Source organism: Ictidomys tridecemlineatus, chromosome 5 (assembly GCF_052094955.1).
Source record: "Ictidomys tridecemlineatus isolate mIctTri1 chromosome 5, mIctTri1.hap1, whole genome shotgun sequence".
NCBI lineage: Eukaryota > Metazoa > Chordata > Mammalia > Rodentia > Sciuridae > Ictidomys > Ictidomys tridecemlineatus.
Genome location: NC_135481.1, coordinates 181,075,652 through 181,095,728, shown reverse-complemented (window position 1 = coordinate 181,095,728; position 20,077 = coordinate 181,075,652). Strand labels below are relative to the sequence as shown.

At 49.5% G+C, this 20,077-nt stretch overlaps 1 protein-coding gene across 1 annotated transcript; it reads right to left on the bottom strand.

Annotated features, from left to right (window-relative positions):
• Positions 1–971: 971 nt before the first annotated feature.
• Lbp (lipopolysaccharide binding protein) lies at positions 972–19,595 on the bottom strand. Its single transcript, XM_005329845.4, is given in 16 exon segments — positions 972–1,567; positions 3,496–3,572; positions 4,419–4,482; positions 5,665–5,707; positions 6,222–6,289; positions 7,469–7,636; positions 8,302–8,361; positions 9,298–9,474; positions 9,950–10,041; positions 11,857–11,881; positions 11,883–11,921; positions 14,807–14,870; positions 15,451–15,606; positions 17,534–17,662; positions 18,669–18,783; positions 19,418–19,595. Coding segments are annotated over 16 exon segments (1,446 nt in total). The 5' UTR covers positions 19,542–19,595; the 3' UTR covers positions 972–1,522.
• Positions 19,596–20,077: the final 482 nt, after the last annotated feature.

The window sequence follows — 20,077 nt, the reverse complement described above, 5'->3', positions numbered from 1 at the left end:
GTTGGGGACCTCCGGCCCGTGACCAGGCCACTGTGAGCAGACCTCAAGTGTCACTGGCCTCACACTCAGGGTCGAAGGCCAACGGTTTGAGGACTGAAGGATCTGGAGGGCAGAAGACCCTCGGTGAAGTTAGCTCTGGTCATGGAGATCAGAAAAAGGGACCTGCCCAGGGCCATAGGACGGGGACCGGAGGGAGCTTGAGCCCTTCACCAGCTACCACAGGGACGAGGATGGAGGTGGACAAATAAACTAGAGCAGGGAGGAGGGAGGAGACAAAGCCCAGCCACCAGATGTGACAGCACATCATGGTCCCATCTTGGAGCGCATCTCTGTCGCACACAGGGTAAATGGGTCTATTCCCTGTGAATTATCTTCTAGCCAGCAGCTCCTTCCATCTGCTCATTAACACAATAATAAAGGAATATCAAACCAGCCTTCTGACTCCCAGACCCGGGGGTCTAACTACGTAACTTGGAAATGACTTTTTATGAAGTCTGAACAAAGGCTCCTTGCTCAGTAATTAGAAATCACGGCCTCCCCCTCCCCCAGGCTTGGGACTCATAAACACAGTGGAATGAGCTTTTTATTTGGGTTGAACCAAAACCCTGGCGGATCCATTTCCTCCTCACACTAGCCTCCATGGGGACGGCGGCAGGAGACTGAGCTTCTGCTGCTCTGGGAGACCCTTGGGCTTGGTGTCTGCAGCAGGCCAGAAGCAAGCAGGTGAGCGGCTGTTGAAATGGGCCTCTGGACTGACACGGGACAAGGACCTGAGTGAGGGACACCAGCACCAGGGTCTGGGCCGAGTGCTGTGCAGAGTCCCTTGCTCTCCTATTGACGCCTGTCCAGCAGTGGCCTCTGATAAAGGGGAGCGTGTCCGAGGTCTAGCTGTGGATACCACACTGGGGCTGACCAGCCAAAGACCCGAGCCAGAACAGGGTGAGCAGTGAAGAAATCCTCGTCAGAACGTCTTCATGGAACCACTCAATAAATATTTATTGAGGACTTACAAAGTGCTAGCGTTCCACTAGATACGGGGATCAGATGGAGTACAAAAAACAGTGCCTGCTCCTCTTTTTTGGGGGGGTACCGGGGACTGAACTCAGGGGGCCCTTGACCACTGAGCCACACCCCCAGCCGTATTTTGTATTTTATTTAGAGACAGGGTCTCACTGAGTTGCTTAGCACCTAGCTTTTGCTGAGGCTGGCTTTGAACTTGAGATCCTCCTGACTCAGCCTCCCGAGCTGCTGGGATTCCATGCGTGCACCACGGCGCCCAGCAATGCCTGTTCTTAAAGATACCACAGGTCAGTGGGGGAGGGTGGTCCACCCAGAGGAGAAAGTCGTCTGGAGTCAGAGGGTGCGGGAGCACCTGGCAAAGAGGAAGCGGAGGGCAGGGACCCCCAGAGCCGAGAATGGAAATGTCCTCATCCTTCAGGAATCTCCGGAGATATGCTGCACATCTGGAAATGCACCTGGCGGGTCCAGCTGTGGCCTCTGAGACCCATCTTCCTTTTTGTCCTCAAACTCTCATATACTGGACATTGGCACCCAAGAACAGGAAGTCCTAGAGGGAAACAAGGCGGCCTGGGATGGTAAGGAGCATCTTCTACTCCAAAAAGATGCACCTGCTACATAAATAGGGCCCCTGGCGCGGGAAACACAGGCTCTGAAAGAAACCAGGTCACTGCATAAATCGCAGGAGTGCCTGGCTCCCCAAGGCCTCCATAAAGCTCTGCTTCTGCCAGCTAACTTCTCCAAGTAGTGATCTGCCTGTCATTTCCCAAGCTGTGTATTCCTGGAAGGTCTCATAAATGTCCTTTATGTCACCTAAATTTTTTTTTTTTCTCTTTGGTGGAGAACACAAAATTGTGAGCTGCCGGGATTTACTCTCCTGCTCTTAAATCAGAGGGGTGGGGACTCAGAACTCAAGGCAAAGTTTAATTCTTTCCAGAGTGATCCAACTCCTGCCTTCTCGGGTGGCTGGAAAAATGAACACAGGTGACCTCTGGATTTCAATGATGATATATAACAAATCCTCTAATCACTTCCCATATACCAAACATTGGCCTCTAGCCAGGAAGGCCTGGGTTACACCCCATTTTATAGAAGAGATAAATGAGACCAACTGTGTGAATGGTCACTCTGACTTTGTTTTGAGCAATGATCTAATTTCCCTTGTGGACACTCAACAGTGGTTGGGTGTTAAGTATCCTGAGATTCAAAAGGGCTCTGAACATTTGTTTTACAAATACAATAGCTGGCCAACGTTTCCGAGTTCCCAACCACCCCTGAACTTCATTCCCTTTAATAGCTATTATTTTGGGGACGTTGACCATGGACCAAGCACCAATGCAGCATGTCTCCAATGTCCCGTGGTGCCCACGTGTCAGCCAGTGGAGTCCTCTCACCCTGGACATGCTGTTCTAGAGAGATGGCCTGAAATCTGGGTGGATTCATGAACCCTTAGATTCCTGGCCAGGATAGTAGCCACGATAGGGAAAAATCAGGCTTAATTCCTGGTATTAAAATAGTTAAATCAATTATGGTCCATCTTCAGGGTGAGATTATACACAGCTGTTTATCAGCAGGAGCTGAAAACTAGGTTTGATCATAGAACATACCTAAGGGGTGACGTTAAGTTAAAATAAATGATGAAATAAAGGCAGACATGAGTGTTAGCAATACAGGTGTCCAAAACAAACAAAAATTTTAAGAAAAGCTTCGACAGAGGTGAAGGACTGGAGAGGCGCACACCAAAATCCAAACTGTGTTTGTGGTGGAGCAATGGCCTTATGGAAAAATTTTAAAATGTTTTTTAAAATGTTCACAAGGTGGGCTGGGGATGTGGCTCAGTTTCAGAGACCTTTCCCAGCATGCAGAAGCCCTGAGTTGGATTCCCCAGCACCACAACCACCACCAAAAAAAAAGTTATAGGTTTAAAATGGGGGATACACCAAATACATATGTACAATACAGCTCTTTCACTTAAGAATTAAGATGGAATTAGCTGGGCATGGTGGCGCACACTGTAATCCCAGCAACTTGGGAGGCTGAGTCAGGAAGATTGCAAGTTCTAGGCCATCCCGGGCAGTCTCGCAAGATCCTATGTCAAAAATTTAAAATAAATAAATAAATAATAAAAGCTGGGGCTGTAGCTTGGGGGTAAAGTGCCCCTGGGTTCAATCCCCAGTACTGCAAAATATACAAACAAATAAAAAGGAATGCACTACAATTTACCCATGGCCTTCAGGACCTGACTGTTGGTAAGTCTAAGACTTGCAGTATTTTCAAAGTGGAAACCCAGGCTTCATCAAATGTCTCCTGCTCCGGCAGAGGGGCCACTTCTAAAGGACACCTGGATGGCCTCATGGCACACTGCAAGATCCTGGAGCATGCAGGTCCGGGCTGGATTCCACTGAGTTATGGTCTCCAAATTTGGCGGGCTAACCAACTTCACCCCCAAGTCCTCAGAGCCCCCTTGAACCCACTGACCTTGTGAATCTGGAGAAGGAGATCATGGAGCTGAATACGCCTTGGCAGAGGGAGGGGGAAGCCTTCAGCCAGCTTATCTGCAGGCAAGGACAATATCAAAAGGATGAGTTAATAGATAACAGCGATAGACTTTTTTTTTTTTAACGGAAGAATTTTGTAGGTGAACACAATACATTTATATTATTTTTATATGGTGCTGAGGATAGAACCCTGTGCCTCATGCGTGCTAGGCGAGCTCTCTACCACTGAGCCACAGCCCCAGGCCACTCTCTGCAAATTCCATACACAATACTAAGTAGAGGTAGATATGATTATTATTTCCATTTCACACATAAGGAAACTGGCACAGAATGATCCAGTAACTTGTCCTAGGTCACACAGCTAGGAAGTGGCAGAACTGGGATTTGAACTTCGGAAGGCTGGCAGGGGAACCTAAGCCCATAGTCATGGAGCCTTCTGGAGGAAGCAGCAGGTTTGGGGTAGCCGGTAGAGCAAGTGGTAACTACTCTCTGCTCTCCACCCATCCTGCTTTATGTTGCAGCCAAATAAAGTAGTATCTCAGGGAATCAGGGTTTGGAACTTTGTGCTTTATTTATTTTTACTATGGACGTAAGTGACTGACTGGGAAATGTGCCTGCCCGGTGCCCTACCTGGTGCCCTCGTCTATGAACTTGAGGACCAAGTTGGTCCTCAATCTTCACCGCAGGAGGGGAGGAGCACCAAGGAGATGTCACAGCTCCAGCCCCAACAGAGCCTGGAGGGGCTGTCGCCAGCATCAACATCCCACTGAAGCCCAGACGAGAGACTTTCCAAGGTCACGCAGCCCCCAGGGGGAGCCCTGGTTCCCAACTCCAAGTCCAACTCTCTTTCCGCTCCAAGCACTGTCCACTACCGACTTGGGAAAAATGGGTCTGGATTCTTACCATTGACCTTGGGGTAGAGAGTCTCCCGGATGTAGTAGTTGAGCAGCGCCTCCATCATCTCCACCTGGTGGAGAACAGGAGAGGTGCACGTGACCACGCGGGCCAGCGGCCCCCAGTACACAGTCTCCAGCCACCCAGGGGTGGCTGTGGTTGCCCACAGGGCGAAAGGTTTGAAAAACGCAGTTTGCAGATGAATGCCTACACCTTGCTGCTATTTTGCAACTTATAACCATGTTGAGATGCACATTTATAGGTAAGCAAACAAATAGAAAAAAATTGAGAGGCTGTGCTTCACTGTGCGTAGGAAAAGCACCAAGCATTATCTTTAGTATCTAACTTTTTTTTTTTTAAAGCGAGAATATCTTCCTGAATTACTTGTGTACTTTTTAAAAATTAAGTAAACCCAAACTAGGCTTCTCTACAGAAATTAGGACACACCACTTTGACACTCACTATTCGCCAGGAACAGGGCTCAGAGCTTTATAAGTATCTGATTCAGTCTTCACAAGACCCCCCAGGAAGTTCCTATTAACCTTCCCATTTCACAGATAAGGAAATTGAGGCCCACAGAATGAAAGTGACTTAGAAACTGGACACCAGGGTCCGGATATAAATCTAAATTGATCTGGGGTGACGGTTGTTGCTTTTTATACTTTTTTTTCTGAACACATTAGGATGACTCTGTGTCTTTACATGTGAATGCTTCACTTCATAAGACATTTTAACATGGTGTGTGTATATACAACGCCAGGGTATCATTACTTCACCCTTGATTCTCTGAGAGGAGTCATTCTTGGGGCCCCAGGAGCAACATCCCTCCCCAGTCTGTGTTTGCTTCCACTTTGTAAGTGCTTAGGGAAAGTGGGGGAAGGAGAGCAGGGATGAAGTGGTCACTAATTTGAGCACCTGGATCCATCTATGCCTGAAACCTCCTGCCTTGGGTTTTCATTGTTATTGTTGTGATTTGTTTTTTAGTAACATGACCCTATGGGTTATTCTTCTGTGCTTAATACAGGTGGCTTTCTTTCCCTTGCAATAAAGTAATTGTGTCCAACAGATAACTTAATTATTTATTATCTTATATTGGGATGTAACCATTCTTGTTGCTATGTCTTGTATTCTTGAGAAGTTCAATGCTTCCCTAGGGCAGAGATCTACTCTTCTCTTTTTCTATTTCCAATGAAAGGTGCCACAGCAATTGCTTAGTATCCTAACCATGTTATAAATAAAAACATTAATAACTTACATTGAAGAATCCAAGTTTGGATTCTTTCAGTTCCACTTGTACCCTGTAACAAATCAGAGAAGATTCATAGATATGGGCGTCGTGCCCATGGGAACTTACGCAATACCGGGGTCCCAGAGAGGAGGAGGCACTGGCTGAGGAGGCACTGGCTGAGGAGGGGTGGGGGGGTGGGGGGTGCTGAAAAGGTAATTAAGTATCTAAAAAACATTGACACCACAATACAGGGCAGACAGAGGGAGGTGGGGTGGAGGGAAAGAGCTCGATCTTTATCAGCTCAGGAAATTAATACAACTGGAGTCTATTCATTAAGAAAAAAGTCATTTAGATTTCTAAATTCCTAAAATAAATCATTTAGAAATTTGAAATGTATAGGGGGCAGGCTCAGCACGACAAAGGAATTAGGCCAATTGGAATAAAATTTAAATTTCCTTCCCAAATGGTTCCCCAGCATTGAGAATCACCCCCCCACACCCCCTACTCCCAGCCACAGAGGAGCAGCTAAGGCGTCACAGGGAGCCTGGCTGAGCATCCCTGTGGGCAGGAGGAGGCTGATTTACCTTCCTGGGGTCAGGAGCCCAGTGATCTTGCTGGTATTGAAGGCCAACGTGGCGGTTATATTAGTGGTCTAGAAAAGCCAGAGAAGAAACCAGTTCTAAATGATGGTAGTTGTCAGGACAGTGACCAGAGCCAGTATTGCCTTCAACCAACAGCTCGGGGAATCCAAGCAGGAAACCTGCCCATTGACTGACCGTAGATCCCAGAGCACATAGTAGGTGCTCAATAAGTGTTTGAACTTGGACTTGAACATTTTTACTTAAAATTGCTGACCATGGCAGCTGTTAAACCTTGAGTAAACTACCGAGAAGGCATAGCATGTGTATCCCTGGAGAGCTCTAAAAAGGATCATTACCAGCTACCTCCCTGCTATGAGTCAGCTGTCGTCATAAAAATAATAAATTATATTTGATCTTAAGATATATGATCAACAAGAACAATTTTCACAGCAATAACAACACTCTCAGTTTGCGGATGGACCCCCTGAGTGGAATTACCCCCTTGCAGAGATCTGACTTGTTAAGTTTCAAACCTGGAACAAGAGAGCCAAGTTCTCTGTCTGGTGACCAGGGTCCTCAACCCAGAACCCCTTCTCTATTAGACGGGGTCCATCACAAAAGAAAAAAACTCTCTCAATGTTTCATGTAGAGAGAATTTAATGCAAAGCAGTGGCTATATAAGTGTGGAATGGCAAAAGGCTGAAATGAGTTGGTGAGGCTGCTCAGAGATCAGCAGAGCCAGACTAGAGGGAGAGAGGGTGGAGCTGGGATTAGGAGGGCCACCACCTGGAGGGTAGTCCCTGCAGGTTCCGCCCAAGGCAAAGACAGGGGGAAAATAAACTCTGGCTTGATTCTTCCTCCCGCCCTCCATTCTCCTGATCCTGTCTTCCATTGGCTGATATAACTAGATGTCAAAGTGCAAGGGCCCCTGGGAAATGTAGTCTTTAGGTGTCAGCTACAGCTACAGAGCAAAGCAAATAGGTGGAAAGCCCCCAAACCTTCCTACACGTACGCGAAACAAATATATATGCAAATAAATATATAAATACCTTGATAATAAACATTGTGAAGAAAAATAATGGGGTGCTACAAGAAAAAAATGGCAAAAGGTAAGATAGAGTGGGGTTAGCACCGACAAGATAGACCTCTCTGGGGAAGTACACTGAGACCTGGAGGAATTAGCCAGATGGTGAATGGGGGACAAGCATTCAGGAAACAGGAACAGCATTTGCAAAGACTTGAAACCTTACCACACCGAGCCGGAAGACAAACTGCTTGAGAGAGTTAGGCAGGAGCACAAAGGCATCGATTCCCAGCTGGGGGGCCAAGGAGAGATTCCCAGGGCTGAAGGTCAGGAGCGGGGCCCGAAGCAGGGCTCCCTGGAGCTCCAGGTTCATGTTGGGGTACAGCTTGCCTATCTGGGGGGCAGAATTAGAAGATTATGTCAAGAGAAGAAAATAGGGGTGCAGAGTACAGTCACATAAAGCTGAGGTTGGTACAGAAAGGCAGGCTCTAACTTTTATAAAGTGCTGCAAGAAACAGCCTTCTGAGTCCCATCTGTGTAAAAATAATGGAGAAAAAGGTGCACACATTTAATGTGTCAGCTACAGCTACAGAGGATATTGAAGAAGGAGATACACATCTGACCCTCTTAGTAAACTCAAGATGAGTCCTGGGTGACAAGGGACAGAGGTGGTTGGAAGACTTTTTCATTCTATAGTATCTCTTGAATGTTCAATCATGAGAATTCATTTCTCATTCAAAAAATAATTTTTAAAGTGCCGCAAACATCCCTGACCCCAAGTAAGCCTTCTAGAGTTGTTAGGCGTTGCTAATTAGGGTACCCTTTATAGAACACACCAGCACTCCTTGGGTTCTTAGGTAGAACCAAAATCAGACGGGACACTCTGCATGGCCCCGGGGGACATGGGCCTCAGGCCTGTCACTTGGGCTCTGGCAAGAGCCCTGAAGCCTGCAGCTCCCCAACCTTCTGAATCTGGGCCAAGCTGAGAGGGAGGTGCAGGTTTTGAAGAGAAACCTTGGAAGTTTAGCACGTACCCACAGAGGGCCAAGGGACCCTTACCAGGGGCAGGAAGGCACGGAAGGACTTGGTGGTCAGTCGGATGATGGAGTCAGGTGGGATCTGCAGCAAAGAGACAGAGAAGTTTGGGGAGCTTTGATGTCTTCTTCTGAAAAATGGGCATTATAGTCACCCCAGCCTTTGGGCCCCTGGGAGGGCAGTGCACATAGTAAGTCTCCAGGAAATGGTGGGGAGGGCGAATGAGACGTGACCACTGAGGGTCAATGCTATGGAGAATCTCCCGAGGACTAAGTCGCCCCATCCATTCAGCAGACAGTCCCCCTGTACAACAGGGTAAACTGAATCTCCGAGTTGTAGCACACTGTGTTTTCCCATCACCCTGACCTTCATGAGATCTCTAACTCTTATAAAGTGCTGCAAGAAACAGCCTTCTGAGTCCCAGAAAAAAAGATATGATTCACTATAAAATCGAGTCTCCCTTACACAAAGCCCCTGGGAGACAGTTGTTTTAGAGGTATCAGGAAGACTTAGATCACTTAATCATGTACCCTTTTCACTTTGGCTACAAGGAAGTTTGTAGATTTGTGATTAAAAAAAATCAATAAATGGGCACGGTATCTTCCTAATTGTGCTTTATGTTTCACTTGGTCTTTACTTCATTTTCTCTGTAACCTTCTGCCTTTATCAGGGTATCTATTGTTCTGCTTCATTCACAAACATGTTTTTAATAAACCTCCATGCATCATCAAGATGAGAAAAAATATAAACTAGAACAGGTCTAGACTAGGAGAAAAGTAGTAGATAGACTGCAAAGTCTTCTGTAGTTGTTATAAGGGAGAAAGAACTTTGGATTAGAGCTTCCTGGCAGCCAAAGTAATACAAGGAACTTGTGCTAACTTACTTTTTTTTTCCCCTGGCCTCGATCTTTTAGTTATATAACTTACTGTTTTACTGATGTAAATAGGGGCAGAAAGGAAAAAAGGAAGGGAGAATGAGTTACATTGTCAGAGGAGAACGTGTTTCTGTCACCGTCCTCACCATGTCATCTGTGATGGAGAAGTTCAGGTACCCTGCTTCGTAGTACACCCGGCTGGCGGTGTTGAAGACATAATTAGAGACGGCAAAGTAGAGCATTCGGTCGTGGTCCTCAGGAACGTTGATGGCCGGGGCAAGGAAGGGAACTGCAGAGCGGTGATTAAGATGGAAAATTTCACCCTGGGGGAGAGAGAGGAGAGAGAGAGAGAGAGAGAGAGAGAGGTTCCAACTGGACTTCCCAAAGCCCAGGGTCGTGGGAGCCCTGGACGTAGGGGCCAGAGAACCACCAGCACGAGACGGTGCTGACACTGCCCCACTGAGACGTGTTCCCCGGGGCCAAGAAGCTTTGGTTTATGAACCCACAGGACGTAGTGGACGGCCCTCCTGGGGCCAGCTCTGACCCACCCCTTCTGTAGGGCAGGAAGGGAAAGGAGGGGAAGAAGGAGGAGAGGACTCATTAGGACCTAAGGATGGTGAGACACCTGGAGTCTCCTAGCCCAGGGAACACCGCCACCACTCCATATTGCCCTGCCTCCCCGCAGTGGGGAGAGGAGGCAGATCTGAAGTAGGAGGAAGGTGGCCCAGGACCAGGCGGATCCCCAGGCAAACTTCACTGGGATTGGACTCACCCAGGGCCCTGCTCCAAGGGCCTCACCTTAAACATGATATCCAGCATGTTGGCGGTTGCCTGAGGGGCCTCCGTTAAACTGTAGTCGACCCCTGCGAAGCTGTCAATCTCTGCGATGACTGTGAACCCGAGAGGGGCAGCATTAGGGGCCAGCCGTGGCCTTTGACTGATGGGGAAAGGCGAGGGCTCTGGCCCATTCTGTGACTTTCTCCAGGGCCCCTGCCCTTTCACCCAGTTTGGGGCACACAACCTCTTCCTAAAGACGGCAAGTGGGTCTTGTCTCTCTGGTGGGTCAGCCATGGTGAGGGTGTGAGGCTCAGCCCAGGGCCAACACAGTGTCCCAGGAGGGCCCAGCCTGGCCCTGGAGCTTCAGGCTGAGCTACACAACCAGGAAGGCTGAGCAGGTCCAGAGGCCCAGACATTCTCCTCCAAAGCCCTGGGGGGATGAATGTTCCCTTCTCAGGTCACTGTGCATCCTGGGCCTCAGGGAAGAGGGTGTCAACAAGTACTGCATGAGGACCTGGGGCCACAGCACCAGAGAACATCTCAGACGCTTGGCTGGCCGACCCTCCAAAATTCACATTGCACCTGGGATTTGGGGTCTCTTCATGGAGTCAATTATTCTGCAGATACACCTCCATGTGGGCAGAGAGGCATATCCTGGGTGCCCCTGCAGCCCTGCTGGTACTGGTAATGGATGGAAGAACCCCAAATGTCCTTTTTCTGCGATCTTTAAATCAGGGCACAGCCACAGGATGGAGTACTACACAGCTATTAAAAACAATAAAAAATGGAAAAGTCCAGAAAATTCTTTGGCAGGATCTTATAATGCTGAACCTATACACACCACAGTGGCCTGCAATTTCACTCTGAGGCATGTACCCAAAGACACGCAAATGTACTAGACCGTTTGTAGCAATACAACTAACAATTGTCTAAAACAGCGGTTCCCCATGGCGTCACATCAGAGTGGATGAATGAATGAAGGGACGGCCTCCTGGTGGCATGACCCAGCAAGAAGAACCAATGAGCTACACCGTAGGCAGCCACGTGGCCTGACCTCATACTTGAAAGATGAGCAAAGAAAGATTTGGAAAAAGACTCAAAACATGGTATGATTCCATTCCTGCCCTGAGTGCAAAACTATTCTTTGCAGGTAGAAGGTGGGATAGTGCTTACCCTTGTGCTGGGTAGTAAATGAAGGGGACGCAGAGGGGCTCTGGAAGACCAGCTGTGTTCTGTCTGGGAACTGGATGCCTGAGTGCTCAGCATGTGCAAATTCTGTAAGCTGCACACTTACAGAATAGAGCACTCTTTTCTATGCATATACTACCATTAAAGTTTTCAAAAGAGCCGGGTGCAATGGTGCACACCTGTAATCCCAGTGGCTTGGGAGGCTGAGATGGGAGGATCGTGAGTCCAAAGCCAGCCTCAGCAACTTAGCAACTCAGTGAGGCCCTGCTCATTTTTATTAATAAAAAATTTTTAAAAAGGTCTAAGGTTGTGGCTTAGTCGTTAAGTGCCCCTGGGTTCCATCCCTGGTATCCTTCCCCAATAACAAAAAAGTTTTAAAAAGCAATTTCAATTTATGTATACTGATAGAGAAGGCTCTCCAAAATACATAAATTTAAAAAGAACTAGGGTAGAGAACAAAGTGTATTCGGTATACAGTAGCAATACAGATTCATAAGGATTCACTTACGCATATTCATGAACAAAAAGGAAACATATAAATGCACGTTCATATGCTTATGTATATTTATATTTGTACATGCAAATATATATATAATCTCTTGGAAGGTAAATTGGGGAGAAAAAGAGATTTTTGTTACTTTCTATACTTCTGTCCTATTTAAGGTTTTATGATGTACCTATGTGCTTTTATAAAAATGAGCAGGAATAGAGTGTCCCAGGGGGTGGGTGAGGTGCCCTACCTGGCAGAGTTTGGAGATAAGGCTGGTAGGTCGGAGGTCACTGATTTATCAATCATACTGCAAATCTGAAAAATAAAAAAATAAATAAATTTAAAAAATTGGGTAGAAGCAGCCTGAGTGTTTCCAGCTGTGGTCCCCTGTTCTCATGGCTTTGGAAACATTGTTTCACGAGTTTGCACAGCGATCATTCACTCTGCAAATATTTAAAAAGTGCTGATCATGCACCAGGCACTGAGGAAAGATGAATGATAAAACAATAATGCAGGTCCTTGGGGACTCCAGAGGGCCCAGCTGGACTTTTTAAGGCCTGTGCCCAATGCAAGACATCTGAGTGATGGGAGGGCACGGGCTGGAGATGCTGCTGGAAACTCCCTTATTGAGGACTTTTTTCCCCCCTTGGGAGACTCTGGCCTCTGAGACATCAGAATCTAGTAGCAGATCTAGAGAGCAGCTAGAATGGCCCTGCACATAAATGTATAGATAATGAGGAAATGTAGGGTTGTGGTTTTTTTTTTTTTTTTTGTACTAGGGATTGAACCCAGGGCACTTTACCACTGATCTCTAGACCTTTTTATTTTTTATTTTGAGGAAGGATCTCAGTGAATTGCTGAGGCTGGCCTTGAACTTGTGATCCTCCTGCCTCAGCCTCCCAAGTTGCTGGGACTCTAGGTGTGTGTCACCAAGCCAGGTGTGAGGTTATAGCCTAACTTCCCTTTGCAACTGCCCCTGTTTCTGGAGAAGGAGGTTACCCAGGGGGGAGCTGCCAGAAAGCAGAGAAAGGGGTGGTGGGGTTCCTGCAGGACTGCTGGGAACCAGGCCTCACCTGGGATGGTTCTTTCCTTGTTCACCTTGGACAGCCTTCCATCAGACTAGCCCCCCAACCCTGAGCCTGGGTGCACCCCTCCTTCAGGAACCTGAAGGATTGAAGAGGAGAGGCATGGGGGGCCTCTGTCCCATGTGCACAGGAGGGGTTCCTGGGGAGGCAGGGTGCGGGTGGTTGAGGGAGCAGCGTTGAACAAGCTGGGGTTCAAGTTCTACTTTGCTTTGGGGTCCTCACCCACAGGATCCGATGAGCACAGTGCTTCCCAGGGATAGGGTGAGAGAAGGTGGCCGTGAGTGTGCATCACACAGAGTTCCTATGCTTCTTGCCTCTGCTGGTTCAGAAACCAGGCCCCACCCCGAGGGGGGAATCAGCACAGTCCTGAACCAGGCTCCTGGGAGGAGGTTTCTAAGGACCCTCAGGATCAGGGTCCAGGGAGATCCCCAGCTTTCCCACCCCCAAGCCCCTACAAAGCCTTTGGCATAGGGGGCTCCACATCCCAGGGAGATGCTAGCCTAGCCTCCCGGGAGCCAGGTATCCCCTGGAAAGTTACTCCACCTCTCAGAGCCTCCTCTGTCAAATGTGTAAAGTGGCACTGACTTCAGAAGGAGAGGTCACAGTTGGGTGTTGTGGTGTCTGCCTCTATTCCCAGTGACTCAGGAGGCTGAGGCAGGAGGGTTGCAAGTTCAAGGCCAGCCTCAGTGATTTAGCAAGATCTGGTCTCAAAATGAAAAATAAAAAAGGGACTAGTAATATAGCTCAGTGGTAAAGTGCCCCTGGGTTCACTCCCCAGTACTGAAAAAAAAAAAAAAAATTGAGGTCAAGATCCAGGAGGCTGCATGTCCCAAGTGTTTAGTTCATTATTCCTGGCTAAAACACAGGCTCAAGAAACAGCAGCCGTTTTTTTTTATAAATGCAAATATTTATGCAATAACATATTTCACATTCCTTGTTTTCATTTACAAAAATTATTATATTACTTATTATTGTGATAACTATTATAATTAATCATAACATATTACTATTGTTGTATAATATTATTTATAATTATTATAACCGTCATCAACTGGGGAGTGTAAGTTAGTCATATGGCAACAGGGGCCTAAGTAGGAGGCTGGCATATTTCTCAAGTTCACTTAGACCCCACAAGCCCAGAACTAGAAAAGAAATATCAGTGTGGGGTCTGCCTGCCATTTCTGATTCAACCACTAGGGGATGCTCAAAGCCAAACCAGAGGTTAGACCTGCAGCAAGGTGTGTGTGTGTGTGTGTGTGTGTGTGTGTGTGTGTGTGTGTGTGTGTGTTCCCCTTTCCTCCTTCATCTTTTCTCCTTCTCTAAGCTGTGTTTTAGGCATAGCTCTGGTGTGCAGTACCTCAGAAATGGGATTTTAAGGTGAAAGTGTTTGGAGGACTGAAAATTAATGAAATCTGAAGTGAACCCTTTTTTTTTTTTCTTCAGTATTAGAGATTGAGCCCATTGAACCCGGGGGTGCTTTACCACTGAATTATATCCCTAGCCCTTTTTAAATTTTATTTTGAGACAGGTCTTGCTAAGTTGCCCAGGCTGGCCTTGAACTCATGATCCTCCTGCCTCAGCCTGCAGAGCAGCTGGGATCACAGGCATGTGCCACTGAGCCCCACTCACATAATTTTTTTAACAAAAAAATCTGACCTGGTGTCTCTGCCTCCCCATGCAGGACAAGGGCTCAAGGGCTTGTCCGTTTTCTTCCTGGTTTAAGAGCTCTCTGAAGAGACCTGCCTGGTCTCCTCAGGCACTGTGTTGACTTCCTTCTTGACTCTGGGGACTGCAGGACAGTGTGGGGAAGTGAGCAAGGCCAAGCAGGGGGAGGGCTGGGGTCTCCTTGCTCCCACCTCTCCGATTCTCCCTTGGCCAAGCATTTGACCATTTTCGGCCTAACCAAATGGACTTGGAATTCAGAGACCTGCGTGTTATCCCAGCTCTACCACATATCAGCTCTGGGACTAGGATGAGTTATTTGTTCTCCCTCAGGCCATGGGCCCATGCATGTCCAAATAAGGCCCCATGGCCCCAACTGGGGTCAGAGCCCTGTGAGGACACACATGGCCCTCACCTGGCTCCGCAGGCATCTGGTGGCCTTGACCTGCTTACCTTGGTTTCCAACATTTTTCGAAACTTGGACTCGATCTGGTCATGGAAGAGTTTCAGCAGCCACCTGGCAGGAGAGCACAGTGCACAAATGGTCACTGGGCAGCAGGGGTAGGGGAGCCAGGCCCTGCTCATCTTGTGCCCTGCTGAGCCCCAGAGTCCTGGCACACCCCTCCTGGCTCCCTGCATCTGGCTTTCTAGCTATAAGCTGTGCCATGATCAAGTTCAGTGGCTGGTGGCAGTGTGGGTGGGCGGGGGTGATGGCAGTGTGGGTGGGCAGGGGGTGGTCTCAAGAATCCACAATATTCTGAGCAAGTGAACTGACTCTGAGAGAGGAAATGCCTGGACGGTGGACTTGGGTATTTTTTATGCTCCTCTTTAGCCAAGAGCCTCAGTATCCACCAACAGCCAGATTTCATTTGCTTGACAGTTCCCTAAATTATGTTGTTGTTGTTCATGGAAACGACACAAGAGCATCCTGGCTCGAATCTGCATCGGTTCTTTGCAACAGGAAGCCCCTGCATTATTCCCCGTGCTGGGTGAGCCTCCCACCCGGCGGTTCTCCGTTCTCAGGGCTGGGCTGGGGGCTGGGTGGGGCGTGAGCCGTACCCAGGGGTCCAGCTGGCAGCGTCCGGATGGTAACTCACCTCAGATCTCCCGAGATGTCCACATCCAGATCATGGATGTGGCTGCTGCAGCTGGAGGTGGTGACTGTGGGCCTCCCCGAGTCCTCGCTGCCCAAGAGCAGTGTGACGGAGATGGTGATGCCCTTGACGTGCATGTTGAAGTGGCCGTCCAGCTTCCTGGAAGAGACGAGAGGAGCCACGGCTGTTTTCCAGGCCAAGATCTGCCACCATTTGGAGAGGAAGTAGAAAGCTCGATTTTTTTTTTCCCTCCAAATCAGTGGAGCTGAGCACAGATTTAAGATTCAATAATAAACAAGAAAGATTTAACAAGTAGAAGATCTGGAAGAAAGCCCGGGGCCAGTATTTATAGTCAGGGACAGACACAGAGATTTCTATCGTGATCGGCTCTACTGAAGCATAAAGGAAATGACTGACAAACTCACAGGCATGGAAAATTAGAACTTCAGTGAATAACAAATGCAATATACAAAGTAAAAAAAAATTGTATCATGGGACAATCAAGAGCTGATTTCCTTAATAGACAAAGAACAAGTTAATAAGGAAAGGATGAGACGACTGAAAATAAAATTTAAATAATCAAAGAGATGAATAGCACGTTCAATGGCAAATAAGCATAGGAACATAACAACGAGGCCAGGGTTCACCTATGAGACCAAAAATGAAGTCTTACTACCTAGTGCTGTGAAGACATGGGAGACAGACCCTGCAGATGTCTGTCTGATGTCTCCACTGGGGTTGGGAGGGCACCTGGGCACCACTTTCCCAAGACACCCAGCAGGATGGATCCTAATTCGGACACACCTAGTCTTTGGCAATTTCCCTTCTAAGCCTGATCTTGTGGCTCTTCCTGCCCAGATGGAAGAGAGGGGCAGCTCACTTTCAAAGCATCATGGGTAATGACAAGAAATGAAGGGACAACCCAAGGGTCCATGAGTAGCAACGGGTTGAGTAAGTTGTGGGCATCCACGCTCTGCCGCCTTTAGCAACCTGGGGCTAATCCTGCAATGGAACCACATTCATCATAAACCTCCCTAAACCAAAAGAACAAAGCCTAGTACAAGCTGTGCTGTGGGTGAGCCTCAAAAATATGCTGAAGGAATAGGGAGACTCCCGGAGACCGCATGCAGCCTGGGGGTTCCCTGGGCTGGAGGCAGGGAACCGTAGAATAACTTGAAAGGCAGGGAGGTTTTTTCCTCGGGGTCACCTGGCTGAGAATGGCCAGCTCTTCTGCTATGGCCTGAATTGTGTCCTTCCCAAATTCACACGTGGAGGTCCTGAACCCCAGTACCTCGGAATGTGACTGTATTTGGTGAGAGAGATGTTTGTGCTAAGAGGCCCCCGGCCGGGCTCTACTCCGGTCTGACTGGTGTCCTCATAAGAGGAGATCAAGACACAGGCTTCGAGGTCAGAGGAAAGACCACGAGGACCCTGACAGCAGGTGCCACCTGCAAGCCCAGGAGGGAGGCCTCAGGCACAGGCCTGCCCACTCCTTGATCTAGGACTTCCGGCCTCCTGGACTGAGAAGGTTCTATGCGGGCCCCGCTGGCTGCTCCTCCTGGACCCTTGGTGGCCAATATACCTTCTGTCCAAGCTTCTCTGAGGTCAGAGAACTGATCAAAGTGCGGAAGGGTGGGTGGCCCTGAAGATGGCCTTGCCTAACGGCACAGGAAGATGGGGTAAAGCAGCTGAGCTGGGGTAACTCGGGCATGTCTGCGGCTCCCCACCCGCTGCCTTCCCAATCACACACCCCTGCCCAGGCCCACTTCCTTCCCGGCCAGGCTTCCCCCCTCCCCGCTGTGGACGTTGGCTCAGAACACACCCCCAGATAAAGCCGCACCTGGAGGTCTTGCCTCGGGGGTCTGGGGTCTTGGTGGGAAGTTCATGTGGCCCCAGGGGGCAGGCCTGGCCCCTTTAGGAGACAGAGTCCATGCCTCCAAGTGCCAGGGTTTGAACCCCTGTCTACTCTGGGGCGTGGGCTCCCTCTGTCCATTAAGTGGCCTTTGATGAACCAGGAACACTTTGGATTCAAGAACGGATGAAGGCCCAGGAAGTGCCCGAGGTGCTGGGCGCAGAGCCAACTTACAGGAAGGACATGCGCACCTTCCACCTGCCCTGGACCTGGACGGAGGAGTCGGAGATGGTTAGACTCAGGCCCCTGCCCACCAGGGGCTTCAGAGCAGAGCAGCTCAGCTCACAGCTGGGGATGTCCAGGCTGCAGGGAGAGACACAGAGGGCGGTGTCAGTGCTGGGCCTGGACCCCGCCCCACCAGGGACTTGCTCCCTCCCTGCCCCAGGGGACTCCCACCAGTGGGACCTGCTTTCAACAAGCACCTGGTTCCCATCTCTTGAGCACCTGCCCGTGCCAGGCACGGAGTGTGTGACCATGCCAAGCACCCTCTGTCATTCAGGGGCGGACACAGATTTTATTCTCCCCTACAGAGGACGAACTAGAACCCAGAGGGAGAGGCGCCATTACTCAGTCAGGATTAGACCTCAGGGATCTCAGGGTCCAGGGTAGTGTCTGCGGTGGGGCCCATAGACATACCCCTGGGCTTGCAGCTCCTTCCCCAACACCCCCTCCCTCAACCCACCCAGGCGGGGGAATCCAACTGAAGGAGAACCAAGGCCACCTCAAGAGGAGGCACTGAGGATTGGGAAGAGGCCATCCTTGGGGAAGAATGGTCAAATGCACCTTCCTTGCCTGGCACATAATAGGAGCTCAATAAATGTTTGCTGACAAACTTAATTTAAGAACGAAGAAAGGAATGAAGCAGTCAGTCTGACCACCCTCCCTCCATGGAGCATCTTCCAAAAAGCCCTTCGTGCCTCTTCTCAAGCACGAGCTGCTCCTGCCTGCTGACTCTGGGAAGGCTTGACCCGACACCAGCCCCCATCTAGGAAACGCAGCAGTAGGAGTTGGGCTACTGTTTTTAACGTTTGTCTAGTTTCCCTTCTGGGCTATTGGATCCTGGATCATCACTCTAAGGGGGGAAGCCGCATCGACCCGTTTTGCAGATAAGGAAAGTGAGGCTGAGGTCCCACAGCCAGTAGGTTTTCTTTGATATTTGGCGTGTAAGTCCTCTCCTTCGGAACTCCTTGAACAATTATCCATTGTGTGCTCCAAAGAGGTCCCCCCATCCAAGCCTGGGGTTCTGTCTCCCTCCCTCCCCAGAGACCTCCCCAGCCACCCAGGAGCTCCAGAGAAGGAAGAGCATCACCTGTGAAACTCATAGTGCCCACGGCCCACATGCTTGATCCTGAAGTCCCCGAAGAAGTCAGGCAGTTTGGTCTCACGCAGCTTCTTCTGCAAGGTCACCAGCCCCTCTCTGGCCGCTGTGGACAGGGAAAAAAAAAAAAAAAGAAGTGGCTTGGTCTGCCTGCTTCCCTCCCCTGCTCTAAACTCTTCAGTGGCTCCCACTTGCCCTGGGGAGAAACATGAACTTCTTAGTACTAGTCACAGTTCCGGGTTATGGAGTCCCTCTGTGCCAAGTAACAGAGAAACCCTCGGGGCGTCCCTATATTCCATATGTTGGGGTGTATAAATACAGGATAATCCAAGGCTTTGTTTAGCATCTTTTAAAACAATAGTCTAACTTTTACCTGTTCTTTAAAATCAGGAAATAATATTCGTAAAATACCTGAATAAGCCTCATCTTTAAGGTATTGCTAAGTATAAAACAGGCCCAGCAACCACCACCCAGTGCCGCACGGAGCACTGCCCCCAGTCTCTACAGGTAACTGCCATCTGACAAATCTTGGTCCCCATCTGCTGGTGGGGAACCCAGCTAATATAAGTAATGTGCCCAAGTCACAGAGCTGGCAGGTGGCCAGGCCAGAATCCCAGCCAGAGCTGCCTGACCTGGGGGAAGGGCCTCCCCCAACCCCCGACCTGAGGGGCAGAGCAAGTCTGGGCCCTGGGCAGGCTGGTGTTGGGTGCACCGGCTCCGGCCACCAGGCAGCTTCTTACCATACTCCAGGCCTTTGTCAGTGATCCTGGCCACCAGGCCCGGGTTGGTGCCCAGAGCCCCTGGGGCAGGTGTGAGCAGGATCCCCAGCAGTGCGGCCAGCAGGGCCCTGGCCAAGGGCCCCATCCTGGATTCTCAGCAGAGTCAGCTGGGACTGTCACAGGTGGGCTGGGCCTGGCTCTCTTAAGTAGCCAAGGCCAGAGGGCCAGGGGCGGTTCCGGAGGGAGGGCGGGCTTATGCAAGCGGGAAAGGGAGGCACAGGGACTGGAACCTGTTGCGACACTGTGGGAGTGTTGTGGTCACGGTCACACTTAGACGCCTGCTATTGCTGTTGGGGTTCAAAGCAGGCATGGGCTGGTCCCAAGTGGTGACCCTGCCTCGCCTCCCCACACAGGACCCCATGTCATCAGAGGTCCTGTGCCCCTAAGAGGACCGCTGGGAAAGCTGGGAGGTACCGGTCCCGGAGACCAAGGCTCAGAGGGCCTCTCTGCTCACTGCTCACTCAAAATCGCTGAGAGCTTCCTGTCTGGGCACAGGCTTTTGGAGCTCACAGTGTGCTACTTGCTGGAATGCAACTTGGCAAATCTTTAAATCCCCAGCCCACAAAAATCACCACCAACAAAAAACCTCTTTAAACAGCCGTGTGCCCTCTGACCTAGCAA